At 39.7% G+C, this 12,598-nt stretch overlaps 1 protein-coding gene across 1 annotated transcript; it reads left to right on the top strand.

The window, feature by feature from the left end:
• The first annotated feature begins 889 nt into the window (after nt 1-889).
• Nucleotides 890-8,168, top strand: LOC140225542 (uncharacterized). Its single transcript, XM_072304755.1, has 2 exons — nt 890-1,345; nt 7,183-8,168. The coding sequence occupies exons 1-2, from the start codon at nt 1,115-1,117 to the stop codon at nt 7,750-7,752; spliced, it is 801 nt and encodes a 266-aa protein (XP_072160856.1). The 5' UTR covers nt 890-1,114; the 3' UTR covers nt 7,753-8,168.
• The last annotated feature ends 4,430 nt before the right edge of the window (nt 8,169-12,598 follow it).

Here is a 12,598-nt window from a genome sequence, read left to right as displayed (position 1 = left end):
CAAATATGTCTTTCTTGTCTTCGGCTGTGTTGATACTCGTTCTTTCTTCTTTTTCGGGTTCTTGTCTGATTTTTTTAAGGATGGATTTGCAGACCACATCTTAATCTCGTGTAGACCGCAGCATTGGCTCGGTTCTTTTGGAAATATTGGTGCTTTGATGCGTCTAGTCGCTTCAATTTTTAATTTTTCTTTAGTTTCAGAAGTCTGTCGGTAACTTCAATTAGTCCAATTTTGCAATTTTCACTCTGCACGATTAATAAACTTTGAACCGGAAAATAGCGTAAACTTGTGCTGCTTTGCCAAAATTTTCTGAACCCCTCTCCACGTAGGGAATGCCCTACCAGGAAATATCACATCACGCCCTTTTAACCAGCCAAGGGTCTACGCCCTCAGATCCGAGCCAGTCCGACCCTGGATGCGACAAGAAAATTAGATGGGACCTGGAACTAGAACCTCTACATTGAAAAAATGTTTGCACTCAAACTTCAAACAGTATAGGTTGGGGCCACATACAGACTACAAAAAATTGATGCCGACTTAAGAATAGAGGTAGAGTCCATTGTAGTAGGGACAAATATAACATACGAAGAGTATGGACTGTGAGACCATGCCGTATGGACCCAGCGTCCATACCGTATGAACAGTAAGTTCATACACCTGCGTTTCCATACACGACATGTTTACCAGTGGCGTGGCGTGCTTTGCGATATATCGGTTGTTATGCCATTTAAACTCATGGAAAAGGATCGATAAACAGGGTGTTCGCAGCGAACACCTTAACAATCGATTCTTTACCATAGGTTCAAATGGCATAACAATCGATATATCGCAATTCACGCCACGCCTCTGATGTTTACTGCACATCTCTGCTCTAGTCATAAGAGCCAGACCCTATGTACGAGCAGTTCATACCTTAGATTTTCCGAGCAGTATGGACTCTCACCTCATAACCATTTTTACTTTCTCGCTCCCTAGGGTAGAGGAAGTGTTGTCATCCTTCAAGAAAGAAACAAAAGTGGAAATTTCATCATTTTTTTCAGTGTAAGAGGAACGGTTATACTTTCATCCAGTTTTTCATTCATTGAAATCACTTTTTTCAGTGTTTTATGGTCTCATGATAGTATTCTGCATCAAAAATACTGATACGCTCTGCACTTTCCCTAACTGCGGCAAGACTGTTCCAAAATCTCCAAAATTACACCGAGGTTACTCATGGTTGGACGCTTCCCGAACACTCGATCTAACACCAGGGAATGTCTTTAAACATCCGGTCCTCTCCGAAGTCCTCATGATAGAAAATGAGCTGATGGTTAGCCTGGAATACAAAGTCCGTCCCCTCCAGAAGGTACGTGAACGATAATCAATTCAAAATGATTAAACCCGAGAGGGGGTGTCCGTAAATTACGTAACACTCCAGGGAGTGGGTGGGCACTCATAATTTGGATTACAATTTTCAATAAGGAGCCACTATCTTTGGCTATTCTATGAAAGCACATATCTGCATAGGGAAACCAATAGCATGTATGTTGTTTCTAAAATGGACCAGAAATAGGGCTCCTTATCGTAAACTGTAATCTATCTTGTAATACATGCGTTCTCATACATGTGTTTTGACCAAACTTTTACGTAAAACACGATTCCCTCATCGAAAATTACTGAAATCAACTCCTAACTGAGCTATCAACGTTTTTATTTTACATTGGTTACGGGAAATTCGAATTGTCCTGTCACAAGAAACACAATACTCTACGTGAGCTAAATCGTGCCTTACAACGGTTTTGGCAGGTTTTCTCAATCGAGCATTGTTCCTTTCCTAACCTTTATTGCTCAAATTGTAAACAATTTGATGTGGCTGAGTCAAAGCGTCAAGATTGAGGTTGCCCTATTTTTGTTTCGCAAAGACTACCACGGTAACGTTTAGTGTGCGATTTGACTCACCATTGACCATTGCGTTTTCATGAGCTGGAGGCTTGAATCCACGCGTCAAGAAACATGAAATATCTTGGTTAGGAGTTGATTTCAGTAATTTTCGTCGCGCGAATCGCGAATCGTGTTTTACGTGAAATTTTGGTTAAGAAACATGTATTAGAATCCTTAACTTCATACCTTGTCTACGTCACGTATGTGTGTCTTCCGATTAAACGTAACATTTATCGTGATACGACTATTCGACCACATGGGAACTCACGTTGCCTACACAAAAAATTGAAGGCGAACTGGTATGGTATCAAAGGCACAATTTTCTGTCTGGTGATAATCTATATGAGAAACCCCTGTCATTTAACGATGATACCACTAATTGACCACGTGAGGGCTCGTGTTGCTTGCATCAAAAATTGAAGGCGAACTGCCGATGCGTTAGAATCACCTCTCCACATCGCATTGGGTGATAGGATATCAATGGTGGAAATCCGCAACCATGTAACTCGGAAAACGCGATTTTTCAGGAAAGCGGAAAAACTGTCTACATTCCTCATCTTTGAAGGTAGTGGGGAAATAATCCTTGAGGATGGCAGGGATAGTATGCTCTCACCGTAGATACTTCTTTTGTCTTCTGAATGAACGCTACATTTGTAGTCATACCACTATTCGACCTTATGAGAACTCACTCTGCCTACACTAAAAATTGAAGGCGAACTGACATGACGTTAAAGTCCCCTCTTACCGCCCGGTGTAAAGCTGTATTTCTAGTGTATTCCGAGATAGTAGACGAACGAAGTAGTACTATCTATGACGAACGCCATGAATGGACGATCCCCCGACACCAAAAATGTCTGTTATAAAATGCGCGCAATTTTTCACTCAAAATACTAGCAGGTGTTTTACGCCAAAAATTCGAATTTCCATTCCTCGACCTAAATTAAACCTAACTTTTAAAAAACTGCACTCCTAAAAAATCCACAACTGGCACTGAATTAATCTTTTTCGCCGAGAAAAGCCACACATTCATGAGTCTACGTCATAAAAGTGCTGAATTTTTGGAATTCGGATTGGTTAAAAAACATAAATTCTTAATTTTTTGGCAGGAGCTTGCAGCGCAACGGTTTTAATGTTTCCACGTTTCACTGCAAAGCACATACCTCAGCGCACTGGTGTGTTCGTTTCGGTCTATAGTCTAAAGGAACATGAAGCTCAGTGTTCCTGGCAGTTGCCAGCAGTGGCGTTGCGTGTTTTACGATATATCGATATTTCCCCGTTTGCAGCTATGGTGAAAGATCGATTATGAAGGTGTTCGTTTCAAACACTCTATTTATCGATCCTTTTCCATAATTTCAAATGGCAGGTCAATCGATATATCGCAAAGCACGCTACTAGTTGCTAGTGGATTAACGGAACACAATCTTGCATTCCTTTAACACTGTGTGTTCACTGAAAAACATGCTGGCTTCAATTAGACTCCCTCCGACGGGGAATAGACACACTTCTAGTAAATACTGTGTTATTGGAATTCAATGTTGTGTTCTCGGTTTTTTCACCAGCGGGTACACCTGACATTTTTTTTTTTTTTTTTTTTTTTTTTTTTTTTTTTTTTTTTTTTGTTCTTTTTTTAGTGATACTGAGCTGCATATTCCTCAGAGCTCATAATCAAAATATGAGCTCACAGGTGCGTTCGACGATTTTTTATAGTGGAACCTACCGTGTTGTCGAAAAGAGCCGTGAGGCTCAAATCCTCGAAATTGATATTCCTTCAAAATTCGCTATGGATCGCTTCGCTTCGATCTAATTTAGATGAAACCACCAATGCAGCTAAAAGTGCAAACTTCGTCTTATTTGTATAAAACGACACATATCGACGGTGAAACTACCAAACCACGTATCTCGTTTGCGGTGTTTAAAAATCTACGCTCACATTTTATTTTTTTTGAAGCAGACCAAATCAATATCATTCCTTGAAATTTTCACGGAATTTTCTCCGCACAAAGAGGAAAAATCACAGAAATTTTCAAGACTGGATGTTGAGTAGTTTTTCATTTAAAAAATAAAGTATGACAGGAAGTCTGCAACGTCGCAAACCGAGATACGTGGTTTGATAGTTTCACCGTCGATATGTGTTGTAAAAGCCGCACGTGTGCAAAAATTGACGTTGTTCCAGACTAAGCAGTTGTAAAGGGTATTATTCGGCCAGAGAAGTTTGCTTACTGAATAAAATGGCGCCCTTTTCTGCTCATTTCTAGCCTTGAAATTGAACGGTTGTGTCCAGAATGCAAGCATGAAAGCATGCGAGAGATATCACTTATTGCTAGTTGTCTTGTCTGAACATAGCCTAACATAAAAATGAAAAAGGTCCTGTGAAAATAAAACTCGGCGATTCTTAATCATCCAAACGATTTCTGTGACTTTCAGATGATTTGTGGTAATTTGAAAAAGAGCGGAGGTTTCTTCGAATGAAATTTTCCGCTCTGACGCAACTGGGCCCTTTTGTTAAAAACTACATTTTTCCACTTTACGGTTCTCCTCGGTAACACGGCAGGCATTCTGAAACGTTAACACAATTGCGCGGAGAATCTATAAATAAAAATGAGATTATGTTACTTTTTTTTTATTCAATGCGGAATTCCGAGAATACGATGTACCGTGACGTAGGCTATTTCGCTCACAATCTGCTCATCAGGGTGTGCAGTGTGCTGTCATCACCTGCATCATGCACCTGCATCAGGTGTAGCTGTGTGCGACAAATAATATGGTACATTCAGTGTCATCAGGTGTGTTTTTATTCTTTAGGAATCGCTTTCCCTTTCTTAGGAATGCTGTATACGCATTTTGCACATTGCTAGTATCGATTTTTAGTACGGCGACTCCGTATTTTCAGTCGTTCCTGAAACAGCTTCATTGTTAAAAATTGAAGAGTGAAGTTTTTTTTTAAACCAATACAATTTTTTGGAGAAAAACTGACTCACTTGCGGAATTTTTTTTAAGAGGTGGGACGCGTTTCGGGACATTCGATCCCATCCTCATAGCCAGGACTTGGTGTTCATCCTGTAACGATGTTCGTAGTGAAATTCGGTGCCGGATTCTTTATACCGCCCAAAACCCCGAGTGATATGAATGCGAGGTGAAATAGCACCATAAAAGCTATATATCGCTTAAAACCCCCGAGTGATATGAATGCGAGGTGAAATAGCACCATAAAAGCTGTATATCGCTCAAGAACCCTGAGTGATATGAATGCGAGGTGAAATAGCACCATAAAAGCGTATGGTACTGCCCAGAAAAAGTAGATTCCGCCCTGTTATATTAAGTTACCCGGCGAGGAGAAAATATTCCGCTCCGCATTCATATATAGCACTCCGGGTTTTTAGGCCACTTATAGACTCAGGCACAGAATTTCATTCCAAATTTGATGAACAGAGATTCTTACTTGAGAGGTTTTTTATATTTGTTTATTCAGTAATTAAGGTTTACATTTTGACATGATGGAAAATTTGCACACACAAATTTTATCACCTCATCTGAGAGTGCTTAATGAGCTGAGTTCGCAGTATTTTTCAATTTTTTTTTTCCTGATATGGGTAATTGGAGGCAAATGGATTTAAAAGGGAGAAAATGTGCCGGCTCGTGGCATCTCCTTTTGAATACATGTAATTTGCCAGATTCGGTTATTTCGTCATATTCCCTCCAATAATTTTTCAATTGAGAAACTAAGGATATCCTCGTGCTCAGTTTTCCTAGCAGTTAAATTTCAAACATAAAATTCTCCATTGTATAAAAGATACATATAGGTAACAGTGCTTATAGAGAAACTTAACTTAATAAAACCCCCGGGAGGGTATTACATCGGGGGTGGTTGAGAGGCTTACAAAGTTTACATTGTGGTTCAAGAAGATCCTTACCGTAGCATCATAAAAAGCAAAATTTGGACGTTTTTCTTCCAAACGGAACTATGTGCATTATGACGTGAGCCCTGTAATGAATATATTTTTATGGGTTTCAGGGCTCATGTCTTAATGCACATAATTCCGTTTGACAGAAATACGTCCATTTTCGCAAACCTAGAGTACAATTCAGCAGTATTTTAAAAATGGGTCCTGGAGGGGATTAAATTATTGATTTACCACCACAAAAATACGAGACATGAAAGAAAATATAATGTAAGTTTTGTGAATTTAATGAATAGATTCGCCTACCCTACAGTTTGTCAAAAATATAGAAATTTACCCTCCGTATTTTGTACTTTTAGCAGTGGAAAATCATTGTAATCCCTTGTAAGTATCCAATTACAAAGTTGTACTTCTGAATTTTACCGAGATCGGCGAAAATTGCCCTTTTCCTTACGCATATTTTGAAGGCTCCCTTACACCTCTCTCAGTCGCAATATAAACCAATTAGAGCCTCTTGAGGAAAGGAGCTGTCTAAGGAACGAATGTGAATACAGTCCATTGTCGACATCATGGACCAATAAAGACCTTCTTGGCAATCTTGGCAATGGTGGACACTCTCACTTTCAGAACTTTAACACTCAATTGTTGACCTGCCTACTTGATGGATGTTCAACAACGTGTTGAGTATTACGTTTTGCTAACAAACCGAAGTTTGGTAGACGTGTGCGGTTCATGATATCACCCGGAGCTTATCATCCACCTAGTAGCAGGTCAGGTTAATATCCAAAAAAAAGGGTGATGATTGTTGCTCCCTTATAATTTGTCTTATGAAAGTTTCTTATGAAAATCTCCGAAAGTTAAAACGTCCATCTGTCGCCAAGAGGTCAGTGATGCCGTGCTAAGGAAGGATGCCGTATGAGCCTCCAGACATCGGCAAATTTCGTCCCAGAAAATATCTATACTAGAGGAAATTAACGAATTTTTCCTTTAAAATTTTCACAAATATTAAATCATATTCCAGACAAAATTCTGTGAATAGTCGGAAGAAAAAGATCCACAAATTTTCCCGAAAATTTGGATTTGTCAAAGGAAATTTGGCAACGTCTGAAGGCTCATACGGCGTTCTCCCTTAGCACGGCAGAGTAGAGGGTCTCTCTTTGTCTCCGGTCCAGTGGCGTGGCGTGCTTTGCGATATATCGATTGTTATGCCATTTTAACCTATGGAAAAGGATTGATAAACAGGGTGTTCGCAGCGAACACCTCAATAATCGATTCTTTACCATAAGATTAAATAGCATAACAATCGATACATCGCAATTCACGCCACGCCACTGCTCCGGTCAACATCCACGTTTTTGCTTAGGCTCTCCGGCTGACCCGCTACTGCGTCTCCGACACCATGGAGAAGGGCTGGCAACTGAAGGCGGTCAAGGAGTCGATCACCGAGGAAGTCCGTCAGAAGCGGATCGCGCTGGCGACGATGCTGGTGGATCGCGACCTGCCCTACGAACCCTTCCTCTGCAACCTGGGGCACTGGTGGAACTACATCCTCTACGGAAAGCGACCCCTCCCCTGGTGGCCGAGGCACTGCCCTCTCGCAAAGAGTTGGGACGACTTCACCGTCGAGCAAATCAAGTCCGGGGAATTCGAGCTCTCCGATGGCTACGGACTCCACCACGATTTCCCGGTCCAACTCGAATCCGACGGAGTTTATTTCGAGTGTTTCGGACCCAGCATGGCCCGCCGAGCTACCCTCCCGAAGCGACTGTCCAGAGTCTCGTCAAGGTCGAACTTAAGGTCGTCATCGAAGTCCTCATCGAGGTCGCTTTCGAGGACCGTCGACCGAGCAAGGTCCTTGTCAAAGACCCTAGCCGATGCTGTCGGTCCCTCTCTGCAGATGAAGGAGCGATCAGTAAGCGCCAACGGGAACTGAAGAGCTTTTACATGGACGTGTTTCTGCTAAAAGGAACCAGAGACGGGTTGGAATGAAGGAGTGTATGCTCGTTAGTTGAGGGCCGTAAGAATGGATGGGAATTATGAAGCGCCAGTGACGTCAGCGGCGACGATCGGCACGGGGAGATCGACGTCGTGGCTTTTAAACTCAAGAGCCCTGTTTACAACGCTATTAATTAGCATATGCCCACGGTTCTTGAGTGCCGCATATTCTGGCGTCAGTTCGGGTTGATTTAATGTAAAATCCCACTTTTTCATTTCCGCGAAAGGAATCCAATCTACTTTTACATTGTTTCTTATGCAGCTCTCTAGAGCACACAGCACACCCCATATTTCCAGCACGTCTCTAATTCAGAGCTATGTCCATATAACTTTATAGAACTTTCTTTTATGATATTTCCACAGTGAGTACTTGCGAATGTGCTATTCTGAAGTGCACCTGGATCTTTTATAAGTAAAAGGAATATTTAAATACAAAAAAAAATTCTAAATATTTTGGAGTATTTTTTTCATACGGAAAAATTTGGATTTTTTTGGCCATATAAACATTAAAAAAGATTAACAAGATTTTCAAAATAAACATATAGTATTTTATATTTAGTGTAATTTCAAATAACTCACTTACTACCAGCTAATTTACGGCTTACAGTCGTGGTTGCATTTACGGTTCTTTAAATTGGTTTACTTAAATTTTACATCAACAGTCAAAGATGAAGAAATTTAAAAATGACCAGGAATATCACATGGCTAAAGATGTAAATCTATGAAAATATTGCCAAAAAAGTCGAAACCTCTTGCCCTTTTCATTTTTAAGCATTTTGCCTAAAAACTTGACAAAAAGAAACGAATTTCAGTCATCTCCAAATGTATAAGGGGCTCTTGCATGCAAGAGATACAGCCAACTTAACACACTTTCTCACAGTAAATTTGCCCTAAAATCATGTTGGGCACATAAAAAAGTCTGAAATCCATTCCCTAGCGCGCAATCTGCGTAGTTTGTAACACGCTTTTTCTAGTTTACCGCTAAGCGGGCAGTTTTTCTTGGTGGCCGGCAGTCAGGTTTGTCCGGAGGGAGACAACCTGAGTAAACAACCAACCTCGCAAACTGTTATAATCTCTCCTTCCGTAAGATTTCAGTTGATTCGAAGCTCTTATTTCTGCAAAATGAAGAAGAAAAGGAAACAAACGCTTGAAATTTATTGAAATCACACAATAGATAAAGCTAGTGAAATCGTCTGTTTACTCATATTAATTTTTCTTACTCCTCTACGCGTGCAAATCTGGTCGATGATGACTGAAAAAAACTGCCCGCAGACGCGGAAAACTTGGAAAAGCGTGTTGCAAACTGAATTTCAGACTCAACGTGCCCAAATTGTTTTTCGTGTGATTCAACCCATGAAAAGTATATTTATTTGGGTGTACCTCTTGCGTACAACAAACCTATTGCTTTATGTAACCTACAAAAAATAAGTATCTGAATTTGGAGAGAGCTCGTGAAGGTAGACACTAAAAGCCTCAAAACACGTGCTCTTGAGAGTGCCCAAAAATTGGATTTCGCAATGCTTTCCATTATTTTTTTCTGATGTAGGGAATAGTATAAAAAAAAAAAAAAATAATTAAAAATGAGAAAGTGCACCACCTAGTAACGTTATCTGGCAGCATTGCCCGTCTAGGCACACGTGTTTTAGTACATTAGATCGTTTTGTCATTTCTCTTCCAATAATTGTTCGATTCTTGAACCAAGGGTGCCATCGCATGCAGTTCGCTCAGTAGTTTCAACTTGAACGCGAAATTCATCCAATTTCAGATACCTGCAAATCCTCCATTCCGAAGTTACTGTTTCGAAATTCTCAAAGTGTGAGATAAAGTAAAAAACAAGCGGGAAAGCTCTAATACGTGAGTATTAGAGAAGCGCTCAGCGGTGAGCGCAATTTTAATGAGTCCCAGATTTAATTTACTACCTATTAACTGAGTATGTTAAAATTTTCAATAATTAAAACATCTAAAATTGTGCTTCCTCCCCCCCCCCCCCCGAAAAAAAATCCAAGATCCATAAGAAAAATAATGATCCATTACTTAAGTACCGAAATATTAATACATAAAAAAATCCTCGATTTCTCATAAAAACAGAGAAAACTATTACGGCTCCAAAAAAATAACTTTTCTAGATCATTTGAAGAAAATGTATCAAATATGAACGTATCACTTAACGAGGCCAAATTAATTGTTTTAAATGATGCCCTAATTGGACACGTAAAAAATATTATAGGTAAATAAATGAACGAAATATAAATATTAATAGGTAAATGATGAGACAATAAACGAAATCAATCAACTGCAACTGATTGTGAGTACTGAAGGTAACTTTTCGCGAATCGAAGGCACCATGTGTCCGCTAGGTTGCAGCACACTACGCTAAAACCTTCTAATGACTCATGATCAGACACAACCTTTCCTATGTTTATTGTTTATGCTCTATGATACTCTGTCTTCGCAAGGTACACTCTACTACAGGTATGGACAAACGGGATGCCGAAGTGGCAGCGCTGAGAAAATCGGCGATCGAGTGACGTATGAAGTCGTACCGTCCATTTGCCGCACATGCCATTCGCAGTCGTACTCTCGATGCTGTCAAATCTACGCGTTTTGACGACTTTCTAAAATTCCATTTGTCCATACCTGTAGTAGAGTGTACCTTGCTGTCTTCGTGATAACAGGATTTCATACAATACAATAATCTACTACGTAATTACGTAAATAGAGAAAGAGAATTCTTACAATACCAGAATTATAACCAGGGTAAACGGAAATTACATTCATTTTTTCCTCCTCATATTATGTTGAGCCTTAGTGAAAAATCTTTCCCACTTTCCTTCCGCAGTTTTCCTTCTGACGGCAAATTGTTAATCATGTTCTCCTGAAAATCCTTGCTTTCATTTAGTAGATTCGGAATTTCTCATAAATTTTAGGAATTTAAATGCGTTTACAGAAATTTCTGGCCAACCAAAGGCAGAAGTTGCCTCTACGCCTTAATTTATAAAGGTAACTTACGTTCTGTGTAATTAATAAACCATACTGGCCCAAATATCTGAAACCCTCTACTGTGATAACATTCGAATCAGTCACTGTTACAGGGACAGTAATATCTTCAATGTAATCTGTAGGGATATTGTAGGTATAGGTATATCGTAACAAGTCAACAGTGAAACTAGCAGACCATGTATCTCGTTTGCGGTGCTTAAAAATCTCCGCTCCCATTTTATTCTTTTGACAGAGAACAAATCATTTTTCCTCCTTGGTTTTCACAGAGTTTTCTTTGCACAGAGAAGAAAAATTGCAGAAGTTTTTATAAATTGATGTTGGTTGGTTTTCCGTGTAAAGAAGAAAGTATGAAAGGAAGTCTACAACGTCGCAAACCGAGATACGGGGTCTGGTAATTCCACCGTCCAACTGTATTTTACAGAAATTACATTGTGAGTATGGAGCTGATCACTAGAATTACTATGCATAGATATGTACCTAGGATAACGGTTGTTGCAACAGTATTTGTCATGAATGGTCCATGACACCTGCAGAAAAGATCGGTGGTTCCTGAGTGATGATAAGCAGGACTCGTAGGTTTCGTTGAAACGCATGATTCTCATATGTATCTGTAGAGGTATAGAGTTTTGGCCTGCTGAGGAGTTGAGTAAATTAGGAGCCATTGCTCATAAGCTGATAAAGTTAGGAGGAAACACGATGAAACTGTAGAACTTTTGATACTTTGAGAATGTAAACAAAGACTCAACCTCAAAAATCTTTCACAATAATATTGTGTACTCAATTTCCAAAAACTCTATGGTTCATGAATTTTTTAATCAAAGGTAAGTAAAAGTTCTCCAACTGGATGAGAGATGGCCGTAGTGATCATTCGACGAAATTCTCTCTGAGCCATTTTACCTATTCATGGAATCAAGTAAATGTAGGTCCCCGTTTATTAGACGATGCGACGCATGAAAAAATGCCAGGCGAAAGCAGTATCTTTTGTTATTGTAAGTCATAAAATCAGGTTGTAGGAAAGAAAACTTCCTCACACATGGAGGTGATGTAACTTTCAACCTCATCTCCTACACAGTCTGGTGGAACACTTATTATCGTCTTACGGTAAGTAATGGAGAAACCTTGTTTTATCGTCTCAAAGCGAGTCCTTAAGGAAGGTTATTTACCTTCTTTACTGAAAAGTAGACAACAGGCCAGTTGAAATTTTGCTCTCATTGAGCGTTCAAATGCCTGTGTTAGGTCTGCGGAGATAACACATAAGGTGTCTTGCAATGAATCTGACGGAACCAAATTCACCAGAGAGTGAATGAGTAAATGAGTCATGAAACCTAGAATTTTTAGTACAAATAAGAGGCTAACACATACCTTTGTTATGGAGCAATGTGAGAGGTAGAATGTAGCGGTTTCAGAGTAGAGTGTTATAAGGAAGATTTATGAAACTGTCGGTGCCGCAAAAAATCTTAGACTTTGAAAGTACACAATTTTCTGCTACTTCAGATATCTCAGATTTTTTGACACCTAGTTAAACTCAATAATTAGAAGTTGTGAACTGACAGGGATGTGATGACGACATCGCTTTGAGAATAACAGATATTCTATGATCAAGGATACACTCGAGCGGTCCTTTTCATAATTTGCAGCGATGAGGTGGTGACAATTACGAAGGTACAAATCCCTGCGCTTGAGCTGCGCAAAATGCTCCAGTCGTTTATCTATGCTATTCAGCATAAAAATGCAAACCGTGTTGTAATTGGTGCTTGAGAACAACTGTAGTACACTAGTATAAT

The sequence above is a fragment of the Bemisia tabaci genome, chromosome 9 (assembly GCF_918797505.1).
Source record: "Bemisia tabaci chromosome 9, PGI_BMITA_v3".
Classification (NCBI taxonomy): domain Eukaryota; kingdom Metazoa; phylum Arthropoda; class Insecta; order Hemiptera; family Aleyrodidae; genus Bemisia; species Bemisia tabaci.
The sequence above is the reverse complement of the archived record's forward strand: the minus strand, read 5'-3'. Positions and strand labels throughout refer to the sequence as shown.

Excerpts from the sequence above, each read along its gene's own strand:
- LOC140225542 (XM_072304755.1), top strand. The coding sequence starts at position 1,115 with ATGATAGTATTCTGCATCAAAAATACTGATACGCTCTGCACTTTCCCT. Across the intron at positions 1,346-7,182 it reads AAGTCCGTCCCCTCCAGAAG|GCTCTCCGGCTGACCCGCTA; the intron begins GTACGTGAACGA and ends GTTTTTGCTTAG.